Genomic DNA, 23,435 nt, shown 5'->3' on the forward strand with positions numbered 1-23,435 from the left:
CTAGAAAGTTACATAACTGTTGTACAGGGTGTGTTACTTTGTTGGTATGTGTTCTAGAAAGTGTGTTCTGTCTATTCTGGAAAAATACGACTTTCGTGATCATGCGTATTCTAGAATGTTAGTCAAAGTTCGCAATCGAAAGTAAGGTTGTGATTGGTGAGTCTAGGTGGCAATAGGGAACACGTGCACGCTGATTGGTTGCCTCCAAGGCCAGTAATTCCTATATATAGTGAGCGAGGCAGTGTTCGAATGAATTCGGTATCCTGAAATCTGTCGGTCTTGGTCTACCCGTCTGCGAGCAGCCTATCTGGTTGACGTCCCCCGGTTTTCGGGATGGCACTCTCCTCGGGTAAGCACTCTTGAATTCCGTTCCTGCTAAAATTTCCATAATGTTCCGATTTGCTTTTCATACAGGAGTCTGCCCTAACCTCGCCTAGATTCACCAAATTAGCTACTTATGACGCCTTAGTTTTCAGCTAGACTTACCCATTTCGTTTCCGAGGCATTCCCTTTTTGTTTCACTAAAATATGTATATTGTAGTTTAATAGTATTTCCCTTGGGGTTTGCCTCTGATAGTTCTGTATCACTTTAGGTACGGTACGCGAGGATAACCTGTAAATTGCATTGTACTACTGCATTGGTAACTAGATGTACAGTTGATTTGTAATTTGAATTTACACTGCTACGAATAACCTATGTATATCACTGAACTTATAGCTCATAACTTGGAATGTATATGTAGAATTATCTTGTAAATAATATTTTAAAAACTAAGGATCACGGTGATTCATTTCGGAATCCGCTATCTAAGCCATGTCCATGCCTTTGGTAGGTTCCCAGCCCTTCCATCTTCCCGTTTTGTCGTTCACTAGTTGGCCCTACTGATAGTTACGTACTTGTTTTGTTGGAGATCCGCGTAAAGGCTAGTTATTGTTTTTCTGAGTGTGTAGTGTTTTCTTATATTGTGTACTGTACTCTTACCTTCCCTTTTAACTGTGTTTGTGCCTTGTTTGTGTTACCACTGTAGTAGTAGGTAACAGTTTTTATTTGTATATTCAGTAGAATGTTTTTGATTGATTGATGATTGTTGTTTAAAGGGGCCTAACATCTAGGTCATCAGCCCCTAATGGTACGAAATGAGACGAAATGGAATGACATATTAAAAGTCTAAAATTCTCCACTGACCAGAATTCAAAAACGTGAGAACGAAGAATGAATGGATGGACATGAATTTAAAACAATCAGTGGTTGCGACCCGCAATGTCTCACATTCACATAAACAGACGTGACAATATCGTATTACTGACCAAGGATCGGCCCCTCATAACAGTATTGATCGCTATCAAAATAGAACCATGGTATTTGTTCTGTTGCGGTACTAATCAAAAGTAGCAGAGACTTGCGGCATTCCACACATTATTGTACTACTCAGAGCTTATGAAATTCGACATATAATACAGACCTATGTTTTTCTCACTTTGCGGCGCCATTTACAGGCAACGCAAACCTATGGTGTTCATCAAATAAGAGTACTAACCACAGGGACCTCTCCCTATCCCGTGGTGTTCCTCATATAGTGGGTACAAATCATAGGCAAGGCAGAACCATGGTAGCTATCATCCCATGGTCCTGCTCATATGGTGGTACTAATCACAGGTACTGCAAAAGCCGACTGCGCGATGCTCCTGTGTGCTACTAATCACAAACCAATTTCGTACCTAATGTAGTGGTACTACGCACAAGTAAAAGCAACCCTTGGTGTTCTCCGCGTGGTGGTACTAATCACAAGTAGTTTCATGGTTCTAATACAATCAACCCTTGGTCGCCCCTTTTAGTCGCCTCTCACGACAGGCAGGGGATACCGTGGGTGTATTATTCGTCTGACTCCCCCACCCACATTGGGTGTGTGTTTGGTCCGCGAGAGGTATTTTATTTCCCTCAAGTCCACCGGCAAGCCAGTTAGGACCCCCCTATCCGCCACCTGGTACGCGCCACGTGAGAGTATCACCTCTCCCCCTGCTACACCTGCGTAGCAGGTTCGTGGTAGAATGTTTTTACGCTTAAAACATTAGTTTTCCTTATCCCCGCAGAAACGTCCTAACAAGGTTTTACTGTTTATAATTCACACCTTATACAATGATTAGCTGATGTACCCGTGCTTCGCTACAGGATTCTACATTGTACACAGAATTCCGGGTTAGGTAGTGTACACGTTGTGAGCAAGACTGTATTAAATTGTATAGCTCTCGACGTTACCCTAGAAACGCGACGGGGAAATCACCAAACGTCTTTTCTCATATGAAGACTTGGTTAGGGAATTTTTATTGTAAAGGTAGGCCCGCTTGCCTACTATCAGTCACAATCAGGTTGGGGAATTTCATTATAATGGCAGACACTCACTCCCCACCTGCGTGTTTACATCCTCAGAAAGAATCTCTTAGTGGTTCTCCCAACTGAAATGAACATAGGTCATTACAATGACGTCAATAGGAATGGCGTGAGTAAAAGCAATGTCTTCATATGAAATACTCGATCAAATTAAAAACCACACATTTTCTCACTTTTAAGGAACAGTACTACGCTGCAGGTCTAACAGTCCAAAGTTCCAGAGCTGGAATGACCAGGCCGCAGACAGCCGTGATCCATGAACAGTCCTCATCTTTTTTCGGGGGTGGGATCGAATAGTGGAGAGTCCCAGGGTAACTATGCCCTTTTACTAATCTGTTTCCTGGGAGTACCCGATGAATCAGAAAATCTCAATTCACTACACTGGCGGCAGAAAAATCTGACTTGGAGGCAAATTTTTCCTCCAATTTGGAATAAAATGAATGTAGAATTTGATAAAAGTTAAGAGGAAGAAGCTCTTTTTGAGAAACGGCTCTTTCAGGCTTGAACTTTGAGTTATTTAGTGAATTGTGTACCGTTTTCATCGTCCTGATAACTGAATAAAGGTTGTCATACGACATTAAAAGTTTGCCATGCACGGTAATGAGATCGCGAAGATTACGTAATTGGGCCATACATCAGAAAAGAATGCATATATTAAGTGAAATAGGCCGTGATTTCGGAGTGTATATATTATACGAACGTATATAATCAAGAAGGCCATGCACGTGACGGCAAAGATGTTTATTTGATGAATTAAGTATGCCTAGATCACGGACTGAGGCAGAAAGTTATAAAGGATCCATGCGGCCGTGATAAAATAATAGAAGGTTTTTAAAATTGTTAAAAAAGAAGAAGTAGGTGAACAATAAAAAAATCTGTTACGCAAAATGACGCAAAATTATCCACGAGAAGAAAAATTAATCCTCGCATAAAAAAAAAGGGGAGATATTGCAGTTATTACCGGCTGAAGAACCTGCAAAGCGAAGGAATATTTGAATATCACATATATTGAACGAATATCGTGACGGAAAATCAGAGCAAGTTGGAAAATACCCGAACAGTAGTCGGAGTATAAACTGAAGGCCGTACGAGAAATCAAGTCGAGTTTAAAGCAGTATAGGTTGATTAGCTGGACAAAAGGAATTTTTAGAAAGCTAACTTGATAAATTTTACCTGTTAAACTACCGCAAAGAATTAACCTTGAATCACTGTCTTAATAACTTGAATCATAGACATAAACTAGATACTCATTCTCAAGAGTATGGACGTGAAATTAATTCCCGTTTTGGAAATGTTTCTTTCGCATATGACTGACGGCTACAACATGAGAGGCTAAATCGAAGATGGAGCCGGCTGTCCGACGAAGACCGCCCAGCTGTTTCTACTATCCCGGGTCCCAAAACTACAACCTGATGGTGACGTAACGGAGGATGGAATCATTCTACGCAGTCCTAAGATGACAACATCGAAGCCAAAGCCAGTCGTCTAACGTCAGTGATCGCAAGTTCCAAAGAGTTACTTTATTTTCTTGAAATTAATATGCAGTAAATATAGTAGTTATATTTGTAGTGAACATTGGTATGTTGTTTTTACGTAATTCTTCGTGATAAAATCTCAGTCGTTGCCATCTTCGCAATGAGATTGTCCTTGTTGACTTAATATATGGGAATAGGTATTGCTTCCAGAGTTTACAATCAATGTCATAATATAGGAATGTTTATAATTGAACAAGGAGAGATTTAGAATGTGATTTTCAACCATTATGGGATTGAAACATCGTATATAAACAGACGTAACCCTAATTTAATATTTTTAAAGAAGATAGTTGATTTCTGAATAACCAATATCTGTTTGCTGGTACGACGCGATGAAATGTGAGTACATATTAACTTGTTTGGTATATATATGTGTTTCATTTTCAGGTTAACGTGTTTATGTGTATTATATATGAAATCTAACCCAAAAGAGTACCGTTGCAGTACATTAATGAGATGTTAAGATGATTTGCCGTCATGTTGGAAATGATAAATGTTTACGTAGGGAACTTATGATTTGAATGGCATGTTAATGTGGATTTACGAGTAATTATTCGCTGATATATGTTTGTGGGAATGAATAATGATATATTATGGTAATTAATATTGGTAAATGGAGAGATAGATATGCTTATGGATAATTTTGGCGGTAAATACGGCGTATTATTGGCCGATGGTGATGTTTGACATATGCGGCAAAATACTAATATGGTAATGCGAGATATATTAGTGGTACACGAGTACAATGAAATACATCGCAGATTTCGTATATGGGTTACCGTAAACTGTCTTCATAGTAAATATCCAAGTAGGAAATAATAGAAGGGAAACTTGTTGTCCTCATAGATAATATATCAACGTTGTACTAAATATTATTGGAAGTTTGTTGTCGAGAATGTAATTAATTCACAGAACAATCTTATAATTTAAATCTCTACCACAATTAAATAAAATAGGTTACCAAATGCATTCCTACGAAATTTTTGATATCTGACTGAAGATTGGTAAACCATAAATCATGTTAGGTATAATTTCTATTTGAACTACGATTATAATTATTCTTTACACGTTACCTACATTTAATTTTAAGGTGTTATTTGAATATTTTAACCAAATGACATGGTCAAGGTGACCAATATTACTTATTTAATGAACTATATATATTTGAAATAGCTATTTTAAGCTGATATATATATATATATTTGGAACTTACTTGTGATTGCTAACGTTATAACATCGAAAGAAACGCATGATAGTGACAGAATATCAATGTGATGATGATGAAAATAAGCATTTTTTTTTTATAAAAGAAAGAAACAAGAACTGATGGACTCAGATTATAAAATTTTATTATGAAGTTTAATTAGGCTTAGGGACTTAGATTTATTGTTAACCCAAAAATGTTATACTACGTTTTCAATAGTTAGGATATTTATTTTTGAATTATGTAATTAAGAAAATTTATCTTTTATTTCTGTGATGCGTATGATTGATGGAAGAGGAACGATTGAAACAAATCGAAGATAGATTTAAATTTAATTTTTTTTTTAGAGAGGAGGAAGTAGATTGATGTTGACGAATATTATCAGATTTCCTTTTATGATTCTAGAATCATGAAATAAATTATAGATTATCCAATTTAGATGTTATTATTTTAGGAGATAGGCTAATATCATTAGGATATAAATAATTTTTAATTAATTCATTTTTAAAAAATATTTTATTTATTTTCTTCACTTTTATTCGAATGATTGGACTTGGAAAACTTGATATTGATTCTGGATGATGAATGGTATCGATAGTAATTTATTGAAAAGGAAATGTGGTGTCTCAGTTGATCTCACGTAAAAATAGTATGGTTCGTAGATGCAATTTAATTACCCCTGAGAGGTGTCGCGTAGCAATTTTAGGATTAACATATCAAATAATGTGATAGGAAAAGTGAAGATAACGACATCGCTTAAATTCTATGATGCGATAACTGTCTATACAATGAGTATTTAAAGCGAACATAGCTACCGACACTTAGCATCAATTTTATTATATACATTCATCCATTTAATGATCTGAAGAAATGATGGAAGGTTGAGGGGAATTTAGCCGGAGCAATTGTTAGGTCGTCCAACATGGTGCAAGAAAGAAACCCCCCTCAGGATGGTGCAATTGTGCTGCTATAATTTGGAATAGGCACCACTACTACTACTACTACTACTACTACTACTACTACGTGAGCCCCTGCCTTAAGTGTGCACACTGCTCATTCAAAACAGTGTGTCAGAGTAGGGATCGAATAGCTGGAATACTACGATGAACCAGTGTGTTACGTACCAGCAGTATCAGAAAATGTATGAACCAGAGCAATGTCATGCTAATGAAGGAAGTTTTCAAACTCCCCAGCTATTTTACGCCAATATTCAGTCAGGCTGTTATACTCGGTACGCAGCAGTAATCCCATCTATTGGAGTTGAGCGGCAGCATAAGAGACAAAGAACATCACAACAAACAATGGTCAGAGTAATGTTATTGTTGATCAATGTTATACGCTTTCGATATTGTAGGCCGTCACATTTAGTTTCCTTCCGACTCTGAAATACTACTCTTATTGTAGTCGGTACTGTAAAAGTGAATAAAACATAAATGATCGGAAATTGTATTAACTATAACTTTTGTTATGTAGTACTTTTCGATGGGACCAATAAAATAGGTATTTAAAAATTAAATTTTAGGCGCCTTCCCCTAAACTACAATTTCATCCAGGTTGAATACATTTTTTGTAGCTTAGACTGTAGTTTTTTATTCCCCCACTCTATATACCGATTTTCAATAAATTCTGTTAACCCATTTTCTCGTGGCTCTGCGTAGATATGGACTTAGCAACAAAAATACAAATTCATGAATATCTGTGCTATCATAGCCGGTACGGTAACAATGTATGACATAAATGATCGGAAATTTAATTCTGTATAACTTAAGTTATGCTATATTTATCGTTAGGACCACTAATAATATAAATAGTTAAGAGTAAAATTTTAGGCCTTCCCCGAAACTACCATTTCACTCAGCGTGAATAAAATGATTTATAGCCCAGATTGTAGCGGCTCATCCCCCAACTTCACATACCGATTTTCATTAAATTCTCTTCAGCCGTTCAGACAGACAGACAGACAGACAGACAGACAGACAGACAGACAGACAGACAGACAGACAGACAGACAGACAGACAGACAGACAGACAGAAATTACGGAAAAGTAAAAAGTGCATTACCTTGTTACTGTGGACATGACCGATACAGAAATACCATTCTTTTCCATTTCTGAGCAATGTACAGACAAAACTCTTATTTTATACATATACATTGCACATACCAATTCTTGTATCATTTAGAGATTAAAAGCTTGCAGTCTTGTAAAAGATCAAAGTTACCTTCAGCTGTGGTTTGTTCTCCCGAGACACATTATTTTGCTGGAAAAACTCGTTCAGTACCGGAGGGAAGCACTGCAAAGTGTGGTTCGCCCAGCTATGAGGAGTGTTCTGCATGATGGTGTTGAGCAAATCCTTGCACCATGTCCCGGACAAAGTCTCCGAGCCTGAACATACGCATCACTGATGAGGAATTTATATTCAAATCTTAAAAAACTAATCAACAATAAACATTACAATGGTCTAATTAATAAAAAAGCAATATTAACAAAATTACATCAAAGACAGAAAGGTGGCAGCAAAACAAGAACATACACCGAGGGCTAACACAAGTTTTTGAACATCTAGACTTTGTTCATATGAAGATTTAATCCTTACCCCTCGAATTAAAGTTCTCTGTGTTGTTTTTACTACTCGTATTTTAAATGTAAATTTCTATCTTATATGTCCTGTATTCATCTTTCATGATTTTGGAGATAGCACTTGCTCTTATATGATGTATTTAGGCCTATAAATGTTTACAGCAAGATATACTGAAGCAAATAAAAGCAATACGTACAATTTAAGATATATGATTTTACATTTTTTAAATTATTACTAACTATCGTTACCGCATACCGATTGGTTTCGTTAGTACTTTCACTGAACAAATTATCAGTAAAAAAAAAAAAAAAATTGAAAAACTCTAGTTCAGTCCATGGTTTCATACCTTGCGGTGGTTTGGAGCCTGAAACCATTATAAGCGGCAATTTCTTGAAATCGGGATCTGTTTATTTATAATTGCACCAGCCGTCAGCATCAGCTACCTGTTGAGTTATTGTACAGAAACTAACCACTGCCAGTTCACTTGTTGGTGCTGTCAAATCTTATTAGTTAATAGATGTATTCATTAGGGTACAAGGAAGGAGTAGAGGTACGAAAATACTGGGGTTTTGTACAATTACCAGATATATACAACACTGAACAGTACACAGTGTCTGACTACTAAAGCACATGGGAACCACATTTGTTTACTATCGCTCAAGCTTTTGCGTGCGTGAGTGGATGGACACAGTTGACAGCTACACTGCCATCTAAATAACAGATTTTTGACTGTCTGTCAAATAATATCTGGATTTTACAAAGTTCCACGCTGAAATAAAAGATGGCAGTACAGTATAGCATCCTGTTTCACAAAGGGATGAGTATCGCTTAAGTGACATACGTTGTATGGGACTCACCTTGTGCTGCAACGTGCGGAGCAGAGCTGGTTGTTGGCTTAACTGAGGAGTGGAGTGAACAAGGTTCAACTGAAGCCTGGAGGGGGAGGTGCAGGGAGGAATAGAGGAGAGAGCGGGGAAAAAGGGGGAATAGAAAGGAAGGGAGTCAAGGCGGGGCCAAGGGATGTAGGAATATAGATTATTGCTGCAGAAATGTGCCGTGAATGGAATGAAAAATCGGTTTATAACTATTTGATTTTTTGTTTCTAAAAATATAAATAAGAAGGTCATACAAAATATTCAGTTTTTCGGAGATGTCGTTAAGATTGTAATTTGGATTAAAATATTGGTCCAAATCTATATAACAGATTTCTGTTATGTTAAGGAGGGGTCCTTTATTCATAATCTTGAGGATTTCCATATCCTGTTTTATGTCAGTAAATTTGTGATTGTATTTATTATATTTCAGGGAATTATCGCCTATCTGACAGATAGTATCACCAGAACAAGCCAGACGCAAGAGAAGTGAGGAGGAGAGGTTGATTATGATGATGCTTGTTGTAATGTTATTTGCTTTACGTTCCACTAACTACTTTCACGATTTTCAGAGACGCTGAGGTGCCAGAATTTAGTCCCGCAGGAGTTCTTTTATCTGCCAGTAAATCTACCGACACAAGGCTGACATATTTGAGCACCTTCAAATACCACTGGACTGAGTCAGGATCGAACCTGCCAAGTTGGGGTCAGAAAGCCAGCGCCTCAACCGTCTGAGCCACTAAGCCCGGCGATGCTGGTTGTTTAAAGAGGCCTAACATCTAGGTCATCGGACCCTAATGGTACGAAATGTAACAATAAAAGTTCAAAATCATCCACTGACCAGAATTAAAAATGTGATGAAGAATAAATGGATGGGTATGAATTTAAAACAATCAGTGGATCCGACCCAGAAACTATCATACACAATAGTATTACTGACCAAGGCGACCACTTCTAAAGTACAATCCTGAACAATCATGAATCAAGGATGCTTGTTGTCTAAAGGGTCCAAAATCCAGGTCAACAGCCCCTCATAATGGTACTTATCGCTAATAAAGTAGAACCATGGTATTTGTCATGTTGCGGTACTAATCAAAAGTTGCGTACACTCACAGTGTTCCACACGTGATGGTACTACCCACAAGTATTGTACATCGCACAGGAAACGCAGATCTATGGGGATCATTGTAAGTACCTAGGTGTTAATGTAAGAAAGGATCTTTCTTAGGCTAATCACAGACTGTAAATGGGATTGTAAATAAAGGGCACAGATCTCTGCACATGGTTATGAGGGTGTTTAAGGGTTGTAGTGAGGATGTAAAGGAGAGGGCATACAAGTCTCTGGTAAGACCCCAAATAGAGTATTGTTCCAGTGTATGGGACCCTCACCAGAATTACTTGATTCAAGAACTGGAAAAATCCAAAGAAAAGCAGCTCAATTTGTTCTGGATGATTTCCGACAAAAGAGTAGCGTTACAAAAATGTTCCAAAGTTTGGGCTGGGAAGAGTTTTTGCTAATTGCTTAAAGTCTTACCGACACAGATAGGTCTTATGGCGACGAAGGAACAGGGAAGGGCTAGGAGTGGGAAGGAAGCTGCCATGGCCTTAATTAAGGTACAGCACCAGCATTTGCCTGGTGTGAAAATGGGAAACCATGAAAACCATTTTCAGGGCTGCCGACAGTGGGGTTCGAACCTACTATCTCCCGAATACTGGATACTGGCCGCAATTAAACGACTGCAGCTATCGAGCTCGGTGGGAGAAAGGAGACGAGCTGCTCGACTAACTTAAGTGGTTGCAAGTGATAAATATCATTGTTAATCCATATTGAAGATACTATATGTAGGATGCTAAAGGGTTTATTGTGTCACCTATTCAATACATTATAAATTTTTAAACATTTAGGAATTTATTACCATTTCCATTTGAGACATATTTCGCCCTTCTTTGAGGGCATCATCAGTCAAAGTACCACCTCAAGGTATAAATCAGGTACCTAATCAGTAATTAAATTGTAAATACTAAGATACAAACTTAATATACTACAATGAAAAAACAAAAAACAAAGCAATGTTCAGTGATGATACAGATAAACAATATATGCGTAAAATCACAGGGTATTTTAGCAGTGTCCTGCAGTGGTGGTCCGAAGAATAATTGACACTACTCTATTAGAAAATCATAGGAAATTATAAAGTTTATACACATATTTACATAGAAGCAGTTTGGGGAGAAAGGGTATAAAGTGCCTGGTGTCAATGTTCGTAACACTAATTACTGCTGTTGGTTGAACAATCACAGCTTGACAGGGTAATTATACAGTAATTTTACAATGTTCCATTGAACAGTTGGGAAATTACAAGCTTATAATACATATTTACAAGAGAGCAGCTTGGGGAGAAAGGATACAAAATATCTGGCACCAAGTGTGTCTCGTTGTTTAAGCTGTTGGTTGACGACTGCAGCATTAACACTATACAGTAATATGCAGAGTGGTCTAACCTCAGTTCATAACCGTTGGGGGCTGGGAATAATATCCGACCATTTTTTAAAGGATGTCAAATGAGTTTCATAGGCGTAGTCATACTGGAAGTTGTCAAGTTGAAGTCCCGGGTTCATGAATATGGCTCCACAAGCACGGTGAATTTGGTTGGCATGGAAGGAAACTCTTTGGGTGTCGTGACACTTAGGTATAAATTTAGTGTAGTCAAAACGAAAGACAATGAGTATGCGGTGCATTGTGAATGGCAACAATGACGGCAGTTATTTGTTGAAAATTGTATTTTCAGGGAATATGTTGCGGGGTTATAATCTTTCACTTTTGACAATGTGACTGGACTCATCGAACTTGCAAATCCCTTGAGTGGAGTTTCTTGCATCTCCGCATGACACCAGCCGTGGTATAGTATTAAAAATTCGAACCCTGAACCAGAAATTCGTGAAAGGTCACAATATCCACTTTGAATTGTTGAAATTAAGTCCTACACTGTATTCCTTTGACTTTCGCCGAAAAAACAAATGCCTACAAGACCTTGCCTAGCAACAACTATACATAACTGCATATCACAAGTTCACTTTCATAACGAGTTATCTTCAAGTTTTCATCTTAGAACAAGTCCTTAAACTCGTTATTGACCTTTAATACGTCTTCATACATCTTCGTATGTGAATGCAGCACACCAAGATTATACAAGACGTGCTTATGAACATCAACTGGATTGCTTCGACACAAAATAGTGTTAATTATTCTACGTACTCTTTTTCACTGTGATCATTGTGTTATGTGTTTTTAAAACTTTATGACTTAATTTTTGCTCTGCCTTGCTAATTGGCTGATGATGACATTTCAAATGTGTTGAAACCTGAAAAGGTGGATCCTTCCTTCTATTTAATATTGTATATTTCTCTATTCAATACGGAACAATCATGAAATTTTTAACTTTAAATTTATTTTTATTATTGATAATAATGCGAGTTTCTCAAGTTGTAAGATTGAGATATTTCAGTAACTTTCTGATGTTCAGACATGATTGATTGTCTATGTGGCAATTTCCTAGTTTCAGAGTTTGATATTTATTACAGAGTTGGTCACTTTATTATTCAGGTTTAACATTACGAGCGCAAATGCTTTGATTTGTGACCAGCGCGGATTTGTTTTTTCATTTAAATCTAATAATTTCATTTTTTGTCTGTATTGAACTGAGAACGTAAGAGAGGTAACTTAAAGGGTCCACATTTTCAACACAAATAAATGTTATAATGTTTAAGTTACAACATATTTTTACATGGAACTAGTTTCAATGCTATTTAGCGTCATCTTCAGCCAAAATGTGAGAAATAGGCATATACATGCAGACATGTACATTACACAAAATGTTACAGCATTATGGTTAAATAAGAGTAAAAGAGACATAAAATAGTGAATTACAAGGTCAGAAAATGTCAGTCATCAAATTTTAGTTTAAAAAAAATTTAAAACCTTTAAAAAATTATAACCTTTGTATTCAAGTAAGAATCTTGAGAGTCTTGAGTCGTAAGATTCACATTAAATATGAACAGATGTACCAAGGTCGAAGTATTAATAGATCTCTTCTGTAAACAAAATCTTTCTTGAGAACCAACTGTGAATAGTCTCCTGTTTTAACGTTGAGTGTTCTTCAAATAGTGGCTGACTAGCCTTTTATCTTGCGATTATAAGAAGTTTTTCTTTTCTTATGGACATCATAAGCTCAATATCAATAGTACTTTAAAAGTGCAACGCATTAATGAAATATGTTTTGATTCATTTATGAACGATGGCCTGTTCTCATTAGTGGCTGAAGATGACGCACATCAGCATCGAAACTAGTCCCAAGTAAATGTTGTAACTTAATTAGTTCAACGTTATTTTGTATTGAAAAGGTGGATTTTTAATTTTCATTTTCTGTTATTCTCAGTTTAATATGGACCTAAGACGAAATTCTTAATTTTAAATTAAACTGTTGTTACATTGTATATCCCAGTGGAAAAGATTTTCATATTTTTTCTGTTGTGGTTTCCACACCTTTCAATACCCTCATGTCATCTTCAGAAATAGTAGATAAAGCTTTCACTGTACTCACTGTACTCATATTGCCTGAGGTCCTAACTCAAATTAAAGACATCACATTATGACAAGAAGAGTACAACAATAATTTTTATTATTTTAATGTTATAATTATTCCTGCAACATTGTCGTTATCTTATATACATATGTTTGAGTCATCACATGAGCTGTTTCATTTTTATTTTGGCTGGAGATGACCACTAAGTGGCTGAAACTAGTCCCAAGACAAATGCAGAGATGCCAACTTTCAAAAAAGGTAATTCGTAATGCAGCCATTAGGGCACGGGGGGGGGGGGGGGGGGTCGTAGATATATATATATATATATATTTTTTTTTTTTTTTCCCGTGATCTTACTAACTTACATATCATTTAAAGCTTGTAGTTACTGTTTGGTAAACGTACACTGGTAACATGCTTTTTCTTTTCATATCATGTGCATCCTCTGCACTAACAGAGCACTTAACAGTTCGGATTTCATATTAGCACGAAATTCAGTCTTGTTCATTTTCATCATGCGCATCCGAAACATCGCGGCTCCACACACTACAAAACACGTGTGAATGAGATTTTGAGGAGCGCATTAAACTGGGTCATTCTTCCGAGTATACCTCCCAAAATTTTCAACTATATTTATTACTAGCGTCAGTAGTCACAGTAACGTAATCACACGTATTTTCCTGCACAAGAAATCCCTTCATTACTTCAAACCTTTCGCATTTCGTAACACACGATTAGCATATATCCTAGAAGAGCAATATATGTAAATTTGGCAACTAAAATCGCAATAAATACTTCTTCAACAGTCACGCACACAGTATTCACCATTAAACGGAGTTTGTCACCACTTAACCGCCAAAACAAAGACAAAAGAACTCTCATACTTGCATGGAAGTCTGATCATGTGATGAACAAGGACAACAACTCCGCAAGATATGCCACTTCACAGGTGCCTAAATTTCCGGTACTGGAAGCACACACTGCGTTCAGCGCGTGAAAACTCGAAATATTCTTAAACGAACGACAGGAAAGGGGGATAAATTATTTCTGAGAAATCCGAGGATAATATTCCGAGAATTAACGCCGCCTTGAGTATCCTTTTGAACACTTCATACACTTAGATTTAAAAATCAACAAAAAATCGTAATTTGTGGCGTGTGATTCGTAAAGGCGTAATTATGATGGGTAATTCGTAATTATTACGACTGAATCGTAATAGTTGGCATCTCTGCAAATGTAATATTATTTACAGTGAAACTCGGTTAAGAAGTTCCCGCATAAGAAGTTTTCCCGCCTAAGAAGTGTGATATTCTTGGTCCCTTGATCAGTTGTATTAAGATATATGTATATTTTTCCCATTTGAAGTGTTCTGTTGTAAATATATTTCCCGCTTTAACAGTTCAGACTTTAGAGCCCCTTGAGATAGAAAACGTCCGCTCAAAGCAGCCCGTGGTTAGAACCCTCCAGTCTCCGCGCAAGTTGCACCCTGTGTTAGACCGTTCGCGCGCTCGCGGTGTGTGTCTGGTGTCACGGAACATGTGCGGGCCTGCCACGGCCATATGACGTCTCGCTATGACAACACGGACAGCAGATGCTCACTCTCGACTTGTGGAATCGAATCAAACCCATCAGTCAAAATTTCCACTCCACCGTCATCTAGCAGAATAAAATCGAACGGGATTGTACTTAAGAAACATAAAGTACGCAATGGATGATTTGATAAAACTTTAATGCAGTAATTTGCGGGCCGCGACAGGGTGAAGTCATTAATCGAGGTGGCCTAAACATTAATTAAAAACCGTAAAGTGCATTTGTCCACAACATTACTGTTAACCTACCACAAAACTGAATATTCTAACCTGTCTGATTTTTCATTCCCTTGCTTATTTCCTTCCAGGCATTCAGTCTTACGTTGTTGCAATAATACTTATGGGCCTTGCCGTAGAAGAAATTACGTTTTTTAACTAAACTGATAAGATTTTCCGTGTCTATTATTAGTGAAGTGAATAAAAACAACTTCGCGACTCTATGCAGGAAACAGCCGATTTGCCAGCAGCCAGCTGATACACTTGCCGCCAAACAGCCGGCCGAAAGATCCCGATCGTCTACGAAGTTGAACGAATGTTGATAGCCAACTGAGTGTTGAGGGAGGCACACATAGGCATTGCAATACCACGTGTTGGCATCAAATTGAAAGTTATTTTTAATTTTACCTTTATACGAGCTAAACATTGTATTATCATGTCACTCGTAATTATTACATCGCATTATTAGAACGTAGCACAAGGATGAGGAGACATGAAATAAAATTCTCGCGGGGAAAGAAACTGTTTACGTTTAGATGTGCTAGCGTTGCTACTGCGCCTTTATCTTTCCCACGTAATACCCCAGATACATTTCCATGCACTAATTTCTGCAACTTCGAACCTGTCTTTCTTTTCTTCATTACCTATATATGAAGAGGATTGAAGCGGGCAAATAAACTCAATACTGGCTTGGCCATGCGGTACTTGTCAAACAGCCAGAAACTACGTCCGTTGCCGTGACAACCAGTAGGAATACAGGGGCGATTTAGGCCTAGGTTCTAAGAATCTTTAAGAGTAAGTTGCTAGATTTCCCATTTGCTGCCGTTATCCTTGAAGCAGGTGTCAGGGATGTGAGGAAGATAGAAAGCACACGCTAACAAACTGTAGTACACGTCTTGTCTTTGCTTCTTGTAAGTCTAAGCTACGGATTGCCAAGCATAGTGTAGCGTCGTAATTAGTATGAATAGGAGTCGGTGAAGTTAGTTGTACTTGTAATATCAACGTACAAGCTTTTTTTAAGTGAAAATGAGCGCGCAACTCAGAGGAAAGAGATCAAGCGAATGGCACTAACAATAAAAGACAAAGTGGAGATTATAAGGAAAGTGGCGTCATCTACACTTTCTCGTGTTGCCTTGGCAAAGGAGCTGGTGATGCCGCCGTCTACTTTGAACGGTATTATAGCAAAGAAAGAAGAGATCTCTGCTTCTGCAGGGAATACTTCAGCAAATTGTAAGGAAGTTAAATCTGAAAAGTACGATGAAATAGAACAAGTTCTGCTAATACGGTTTAAACAGCAGCGAAGTTTAAACATACCTTTCAGTGGGACTATTGTGCAGGAGAAAGCCTCAAGCAAATTAATGGTACCTTTTACCGCGTCGAGCGGGTGGCTGGAACGCTTTAAAAATCGAGCCGGCATCGTTTACAAAGCCGGCCCCGTGGTGTAGGGGTAGCGTGCCTGCCTCTTACACGGAGGCCCCGGGTTCGATTCTCGGCCAGGTCTGGGATTTTTACCTGGACCTGGGGCTGGTTCGAGGTCCACTCAGCCTACGTGATTAGAATTGAGAAGCTATCTGACGGTGAGATAGCGGCCCCGGTCTAGAAAGCCAAGAATAACGGCCGAGAGGGTTCGTCGTGCTGACCACACGAAACATCGTAATCTGCAGGCCTTCGGGCTGAGCAGCGGTCGCTTTGTAGGCCAAGGACCTTCAAGGGCTGTAGTGCCATGGGGTTTTTGTTTTCGTTTACAAAACAATTTGTTGCGAAGCAGAGTGTAAGTTCGGAGGAAAGAGAAGTGTGGAAGGACATGGTTCTGCCTGCTAAAATAATCAAACCTTGCAACGTTCTTATATAACTTAATATGTTCCCTTCTCTTATCAAATATATTTATAATATGGTATGTTCAATTATTTTACTTTATCTCTAAAAATATTGTCATGATAATCGAATTTTTATATTGTGGCTTTCTGTAAGCAGCTCTTATATATCGGCCTATTTCGGTATTGTTCACAAACAAGGAAATCTGTTGGCTGTGTGTTTCACATGTATTTCAAAGTACAGAATAAGTTTTTGGGCATTACCCCTTTTAAGAAGTTTTCTGCTTAAAAAGTTTTTTTTGTTTTTGCAGTCCCTTGAAAAACTTCTTAACAGAGTTTCACTGTACTTTCTTTTGTTTGAAACTTTAACTTTTAATTCAAGATACATACTGTATACCATATTTACCCGCGTATTGGACCCCTTTCTTTCCCATTTTCACAGCCAAAAATAGTAAAGGGAGGTCCAATATGTGATAACCTCAAAATTTTGTGCAGCGAACACATGACTTCTATGCTATAAAGAGCTATAAATTGTACGTGTAAACATTCTATACTATTATTTAACAAACTTAGAATGCATTTAAGTTATACTGGCTATTTTCATCAGAAGGCAGTATTTCTAAACGTAAAAAGACAATAAATGGTGAACATGACTTTTAGACCTACGGTACATATAAAAGTCTGTTTTAGTTACTCACATTACGTCATTCGTTACATCTCATTAATTATTCTGGTGAGGATGATGTCAGGAAGGGCATACGGCTGTAAAAACTCGCTACAAAGATTCGTCTCACTTCATACTCGACCCCATAGAATAAAGGGATCGTGTTATCATATAATTAAATATTGATACAAAATAATTTAATGGCCAGTCATTTGTTTTTGTCAGTTCAGCAGTAGGCCTACCGCACAGTAAACCTGATCACTGCTTTCATTTTAATTATCGCCTTGCGCCGCCAACTTCCCTGCCCTGCTACTGGCGTGTCAGAATTCCGAGTGACGTCATCTTCACTGCCATCTCGTCAGTCGTGTCAACCATGCACTGCAATCGAGAACATACGAGGTCCTGCCTTTTGAACCTTTTAAAAAACATTTAGTTCCCGACTATAGAGTCTAAACAGTGTGAATCTATTCCCAAATGGTTTATGGAGATGGTCTCTTATATTCCCAGTTGGTGTATATGTAGCAGAAGCCACTCCTTCCGAATAAAACCGTCTGTAGAAGGCATGCCAAACCATCAGCTGATAACTACCGTATATTACAAGTTGTACTTCTGAATGTAATACCAAATACAGTATTGTATTTGGCAATACATAATAAATGGGAACATTCTTTTGATAACTGCGGCTGTTGAAACACAGACCCTTATTTTTAAGTACATTTCATGCTTGTTCTCTACATTTATCACATCACGATTTTATAAACAGCTGTCCAAGAGATAAGACAGACCACATTGTTTAGGTTAGGTATATTATCGCCCTCATGGTGCCAAAAGTTCCTCGACGGAAACAATAAAAATAAATAACAGGAAAATATACCGCATTTATGAATATCTACAGGTGTGGCGGTAATGCGTTTTATTATCATAATGTTTAATTTCGTACGTTTGTTGCCTCTTTTTATTAACGCATACCCTAGTATGTTTTGTTTGGCGTCTCCCAAAATCGTTAAAAGTACATGGGACATAAAATTATTATTATTATTTGTTAGGTACTTTGGCGAGTAAAACAATCGTTTTAATTGGATAGCTTTTATCATGTTTTAAACTTACTTCTCTCCAAATATATGCCTATACTGGCCCGAGTTACGAGATATTAAACGACCACTTTGTTAATGATCTCGTCTGCTGTATAAATAGCAATAACCGCGAATGCGAGAATATTTCTCAACTAAAGTAAACTCGTTTACTCATCCTGATGTGGTACAGCTCTTTTTAGACACACCCCCAGTGGAAGGGAGTTACATGTACCGCTTTTACCGCATATCAACCTTCCTGCTATTCGTAAATCTCTGGCAGTACGATACCAGGAATCGAAGTCAGACTCCCGAGAACAGCAACTAACTGCGCTAACCATTACGCTGGCGGACATTATTAACTAAAAAACACAGACATATAGCATGACTGATGCATGCTTGCAATGCACGGGTCGGACACGAAGCTAGGCCTATTTGTGCGATCATCAGAGCTGCAGTAGACCTATCTTACGGAGGCGGACATTTCTTAACTACAAAACATAGATGTACCACATGGATTCGATGAGTTTTCACTGTGTAGGTCAAACTGATGAAACTATTCACAAATTTGTGCGATGTCATCAGAGCTGCAATAAGACTTGTACCCGCTTCGACGTGGAATCGTTGTTCTTCTCTGATGAATTACGTTGGGGGGGGTCTTATTTGCGAGATTTATTTTTTTTCATTTTGTTCGTCTCAAAAAGCCAGGGGGGGGGGGGGTCTAATACGCGAGGGGGTCTGATACACGAGTAAATACGGTATACAAAATATTTACATATTATAATATGACAAGCTCCAACTCGGAAAGTCGAAGGTGTAAGATAAAAGACTTCGTCCAAGTGGAGCGTTATCTGGAAACGTGCCCATAACGCTGGCAGCATTTTCTCGCTGGATAGCAATTCCTATGTGCTACCTCAAGGAATTCTGTTGAAGAGGAGTCTCCAGTGATTGCTAATAGCTGTTTGCCAATATCTGATATCAGACTTTTAGCCTCTTGACACCACGTCCCCATCATTTCGATTGTGAATACCACAAAAATTTAGTTGTTTATTACTGCCCTGTATTTTGCCCTTTTATTGCGCACGGCCAATTCTGCAGCAGAACCAGCAGCCTTGCAAGTGTGAGGCAAATGAGATGGTGCTAAAGTACTGACACGTGGCATCCCACAAGAGAGATCTGCCCTTGTTTCATGGGACTAAAGTCAGACCACCAGGGCATTTTTCTGTCTGTGCGACTAATTCCACTTGGTTCTAGGACAGAAGGGACATCGATAGATGTAAAAGCTCCTTTGATAATGCCATTAATTGAACAGCGTCTTGAAAATCGTCCAGCACTCTTAGGACAACTTAAAGCATGGAGGCCATAAACATCGACTTCCACTTCACATATGCACTTATGTACATGGCATATTTTGCAACCAAGACGTAAGCCAATTGCGATTTTAAACGACATGTTATCCATAAGTGTGCCCCCATTGGGTGACATAAAAGCCTTAAGACATTAGCCTGCTTCCTTTTCCTGAAGAGTAAGATGTCGTGCTCAATCAATTTCTGTTGTTGGACATGATAAAATCAAAGAATCAAAAATTCGACGGGTGTTTAACATTTACTTGATATATTGTATTGGAAAGGTCACGTCTTGGGGTCTTGTGCCTTTCGTGAGGCTCTTCGAAACACCACAGACTTCATCAGGTCATCCATAGCGCAAATGATCCACGAGAAAGGATTTCAAGTGCACGAGGATGTCCATGCATTGGAGTATATGGCAGTACGAATAACCCAGTGAACCACATATACATGACATAGAAAAATATCAAGCGTTTCCATATCATTGTTAGATAGTTTTTATTTGTGTAATCAATAGTTTGTTTTCCCGTTAACACTTTCTTTTTTCTTGTCCCCTGCAGAAAGGTCTGGGGTTTATGGTAGATTCTAAAGATCACATTAATCTCTCAATAATAAGGTTATGTGTCAGCTTTGTTTATTTGCCTTAGCACGCCATACTTTTGTTTCATATTTTACTTTCATTATTTTGAAACCTCAACGTGCATCAGAAGATTGACATTTAAAACAAACAACAAAGTACTGCATTTGATTTGCTTTGTCCAGAGAAGGCTGGATAGCCCACACGTTATCTGGGTACAGGTAAACCACAGTCAACCCAATTTCCATGCTTTGCCCGTAACATATATAAATACTAGCTGATGTACCCATGCTTCGCTATGGAATTCTACTTTGTATACAGAATTCTGGGTTAGGTAGCATACACGTTGTAGGATTGTTATTAAATTGCATAGCTCTTACCGTTACCCCAGAAACGTGAAGGGGAAGTCACCAAACATCTTTTCTCACGTAAAGAATGGGTTAGGGAATTTTCATTGTAATGGTAGGCCCTCTTGCCTACCATCAGTCACCATCAAGTTGGGGAATTTTCATTATAACGGCAAACACTCACTCTCCACCTGCCATTTTACATCCTCAGAAAGACTGTCTTAATGGTTTTCCCAACTGACATCAACATAGGTCATTACAATGATGTTAGTAGGAATTTCGAGTTTAAAAGTAATGCTATCATATGAAATACTCGATCAAATTTAAGACCACACATTTCCTCACTTTTAACGAACAGTATTATGCTGAAAAACTAACTGTCCAAAATTCCAGAGCTGGAATGACCAAGCCGCAGACAGCTGTGAACACTCCTCTGCCATATTTTATTAAGTTTGCATACTGTTCATTCAAATCAGCATATCAGAGTAGGGATCGAACTGCTGGAATACTATGATGAACCAGTGTGTTACGTACCAGCAGAATCAGAGAATTTATGAACAAGAGAAAAGGCATGCTAAAGAAGAAAGTTATCTAACTCTTCAGCTACTGTATTTCCTGCCAATATTCCGGCAGGCTGTTATATTCGACACGCAGCAGTAATCCCAACTTTCGGAGAAGAGTGGCAAGCATAAGAGACAAAGAACATCACAACACAAAATGGTTAATGTAATGTTATTGTTGATCAGTTTTATGAGCTTTTGACAGTGTAGGCCTTCACAGATAGTTTTCTTCCGACTCTGAAATACCACTCTTACCATAGCCGATACGATAAAACTGAATAAAACGTAAATGATCAGAAATTGTATTTTCTATAACTTTTGTTATGTAGTACTTTTTGATTTAAAATTTAAAAATTAAATTTTAGGTGCCTCCCCTTAAACTACCATTTCATTTAGGGTGAAAAAAATGATTTATAGCCTAGACTGTACTTTCTTATTCCCAGGCTCTACATATCAATTCTCATTAAATTCTGTTTACTCATTTTCTTGTGGCTCGGCGTTGATATGGACTTAGCAACAAAAATACAAATTCATAAATACAATCAAAACTGGTTAGGACGTTTTTGTGGGGACCGAAAAAAAATAATGTCCTAAAGATGGAACGTACTAAAAAATGAAAAACAATTACACTGTTTAATTTAAGGTTAGGTTTGAACGTTAAAATAATTACGATGAAAACAAAGAAACAAGTATTTACAATTATAATTAATTAAACAAAATAATGAAATAATACATTTTAAGAACACCAGCATTGCAAAACATCTAGGAAAAATGTTTTTAAAGACGTGAACTATACACGTCGCTCACAATTATGTTTAAAGTTATCGTAGGAATCTGCAAAATCTGGGCTATTTGCACATATTTCATGTGTCGATTAGCATCCGCTTTCTCAATAAACTTTAAATTTTCATCATTTGTAAAATGTCTAGCTTTCTTCTTCTCCATAACTGAATGTCATGCAAACCACTATGCATAAGGACAGTAGGCCTAATTTATGTACGTTGTTACACTCTTAACTTCTCTCTCTCTCTCTAGTCATCAGCTGTGAGGCTGATTGGCAGCAGCTCTCCATTCTCCAAGTTTCAGTTGGTAGCAGGAGTCACATCTCGTGTCATCTAATATTTGTGTCATGTACTCTAATATTGATCACCATCTATAATTTTTTTCCTCTATGGAACTGTCTATTATTTTCTTCAATAACCCATTATGTCTAAGTATATGGCCTATTAGATGATCCAGCCATCTTTTTATTTTTGTCATAAAACACCTCTTCATTCGTGACTGACACTCACTGCAGCTGTAGGCCGACATGCTAGGACCGTTAAATTAAGTGTATTTCGCATGTATTTAATAGGACATAAATTAAGCACCAACATGTCAGTTGCATACATACATACGTACGTACGGTAGGCCTAGGTTTAAATGTTGTTACACAATGCGCTTACGATCATAAAATTAAGAACAAACACATCACACAAGCTCCTGTTGTGCGATCCAAAGAAACACACGCCCACATCAAAGACTGGCTAGAGACTGACGCCCCCTTCAGCAGTAGGCCGACATGCTAGGCCTGTGAAATAAAAGTTCTCTACCAAATCCTCACCCACGCCAGTCACCGCTGGCACATCGTGCATGCAATGTGGACAGTAACGCTAATTTAAATTTCTTATGGTGGAAATATTACGAATGTACTAAAGAGTGACGTAAATGTGTCATCCAGGTTTCTTTAACATGTATTTAATAGGACATGGACTGGGACTTTGGAATAATGACGTAATACCTAGGAAAACATGCTAGAGAAGAAGGTCTTAACCAGTTTCGACTGTATCCCTGTTATCACAGCTGGTACAGAAAAAATGTATAGAACATAAATGATCGGAAATTTAATTCTATATAACTTCAGTTATGTAGTATATGTTGACAGGACTGCTAATAACATAAATATTTGAGAATTAAATTTTAGGCCTTCCCCTAAACTACCATTTCACTCAGCGTGAATGAAATGATTTATAGCCTAGGTTGTAGTGGCTAATTCCCTGATTTTACATAGATTTTCATTAAATTCTCTTCAGCCATTTTCTCATGATGC

The 23,435-nt window shown here is 37.8% G+C and overlaps 1 protein-coding gene across 5 annotated transcripts in view; it reads right to left on the minus strand.

Annotated features, from left to right (window-relative positions):
- MED23 (mediator complex subunit 23) overlaps positions 1-23,435 on the minus strand; it is a 507,528-nt gene that overhangs the window by 234,635 nt on the left and 249,458 nt on the right. For all 5 annotated transcript variants that reach the window (XR_010858539.2, XM_067136121.2, XM_067136122.2 and 2 more), the window contains exon 12: positions 7,349-7,512. Coding sequence is in view for 4 of the 5 variants with exons in the window: in XM_067136121.2 (XP_066992222.1) it covers positions 7,349-7,512 (164 nt within the window). In the remaining variant the exon portion in view is untranslated. The remainder of the gene's footprint in view (positions 1-7,348; positions 7,513-23,435) is intronic.

This window comes from Anabrus simplex, chromosome 1 (assembly GCF_040414725.1).
Source record: "Anabrus simplex isolate iqAnaSimp1 chromosome 1, ASM4041472v1, whole genome shotgun sequence".
In the NCBI taxonomy this organism is placed as follows: domain Eukaryota; kingdom Metazoa; phylum Arthropoda; class Insecta; order Orthoptera; family Tettigoniidae; genus Anabrus; species Anabrus simplex.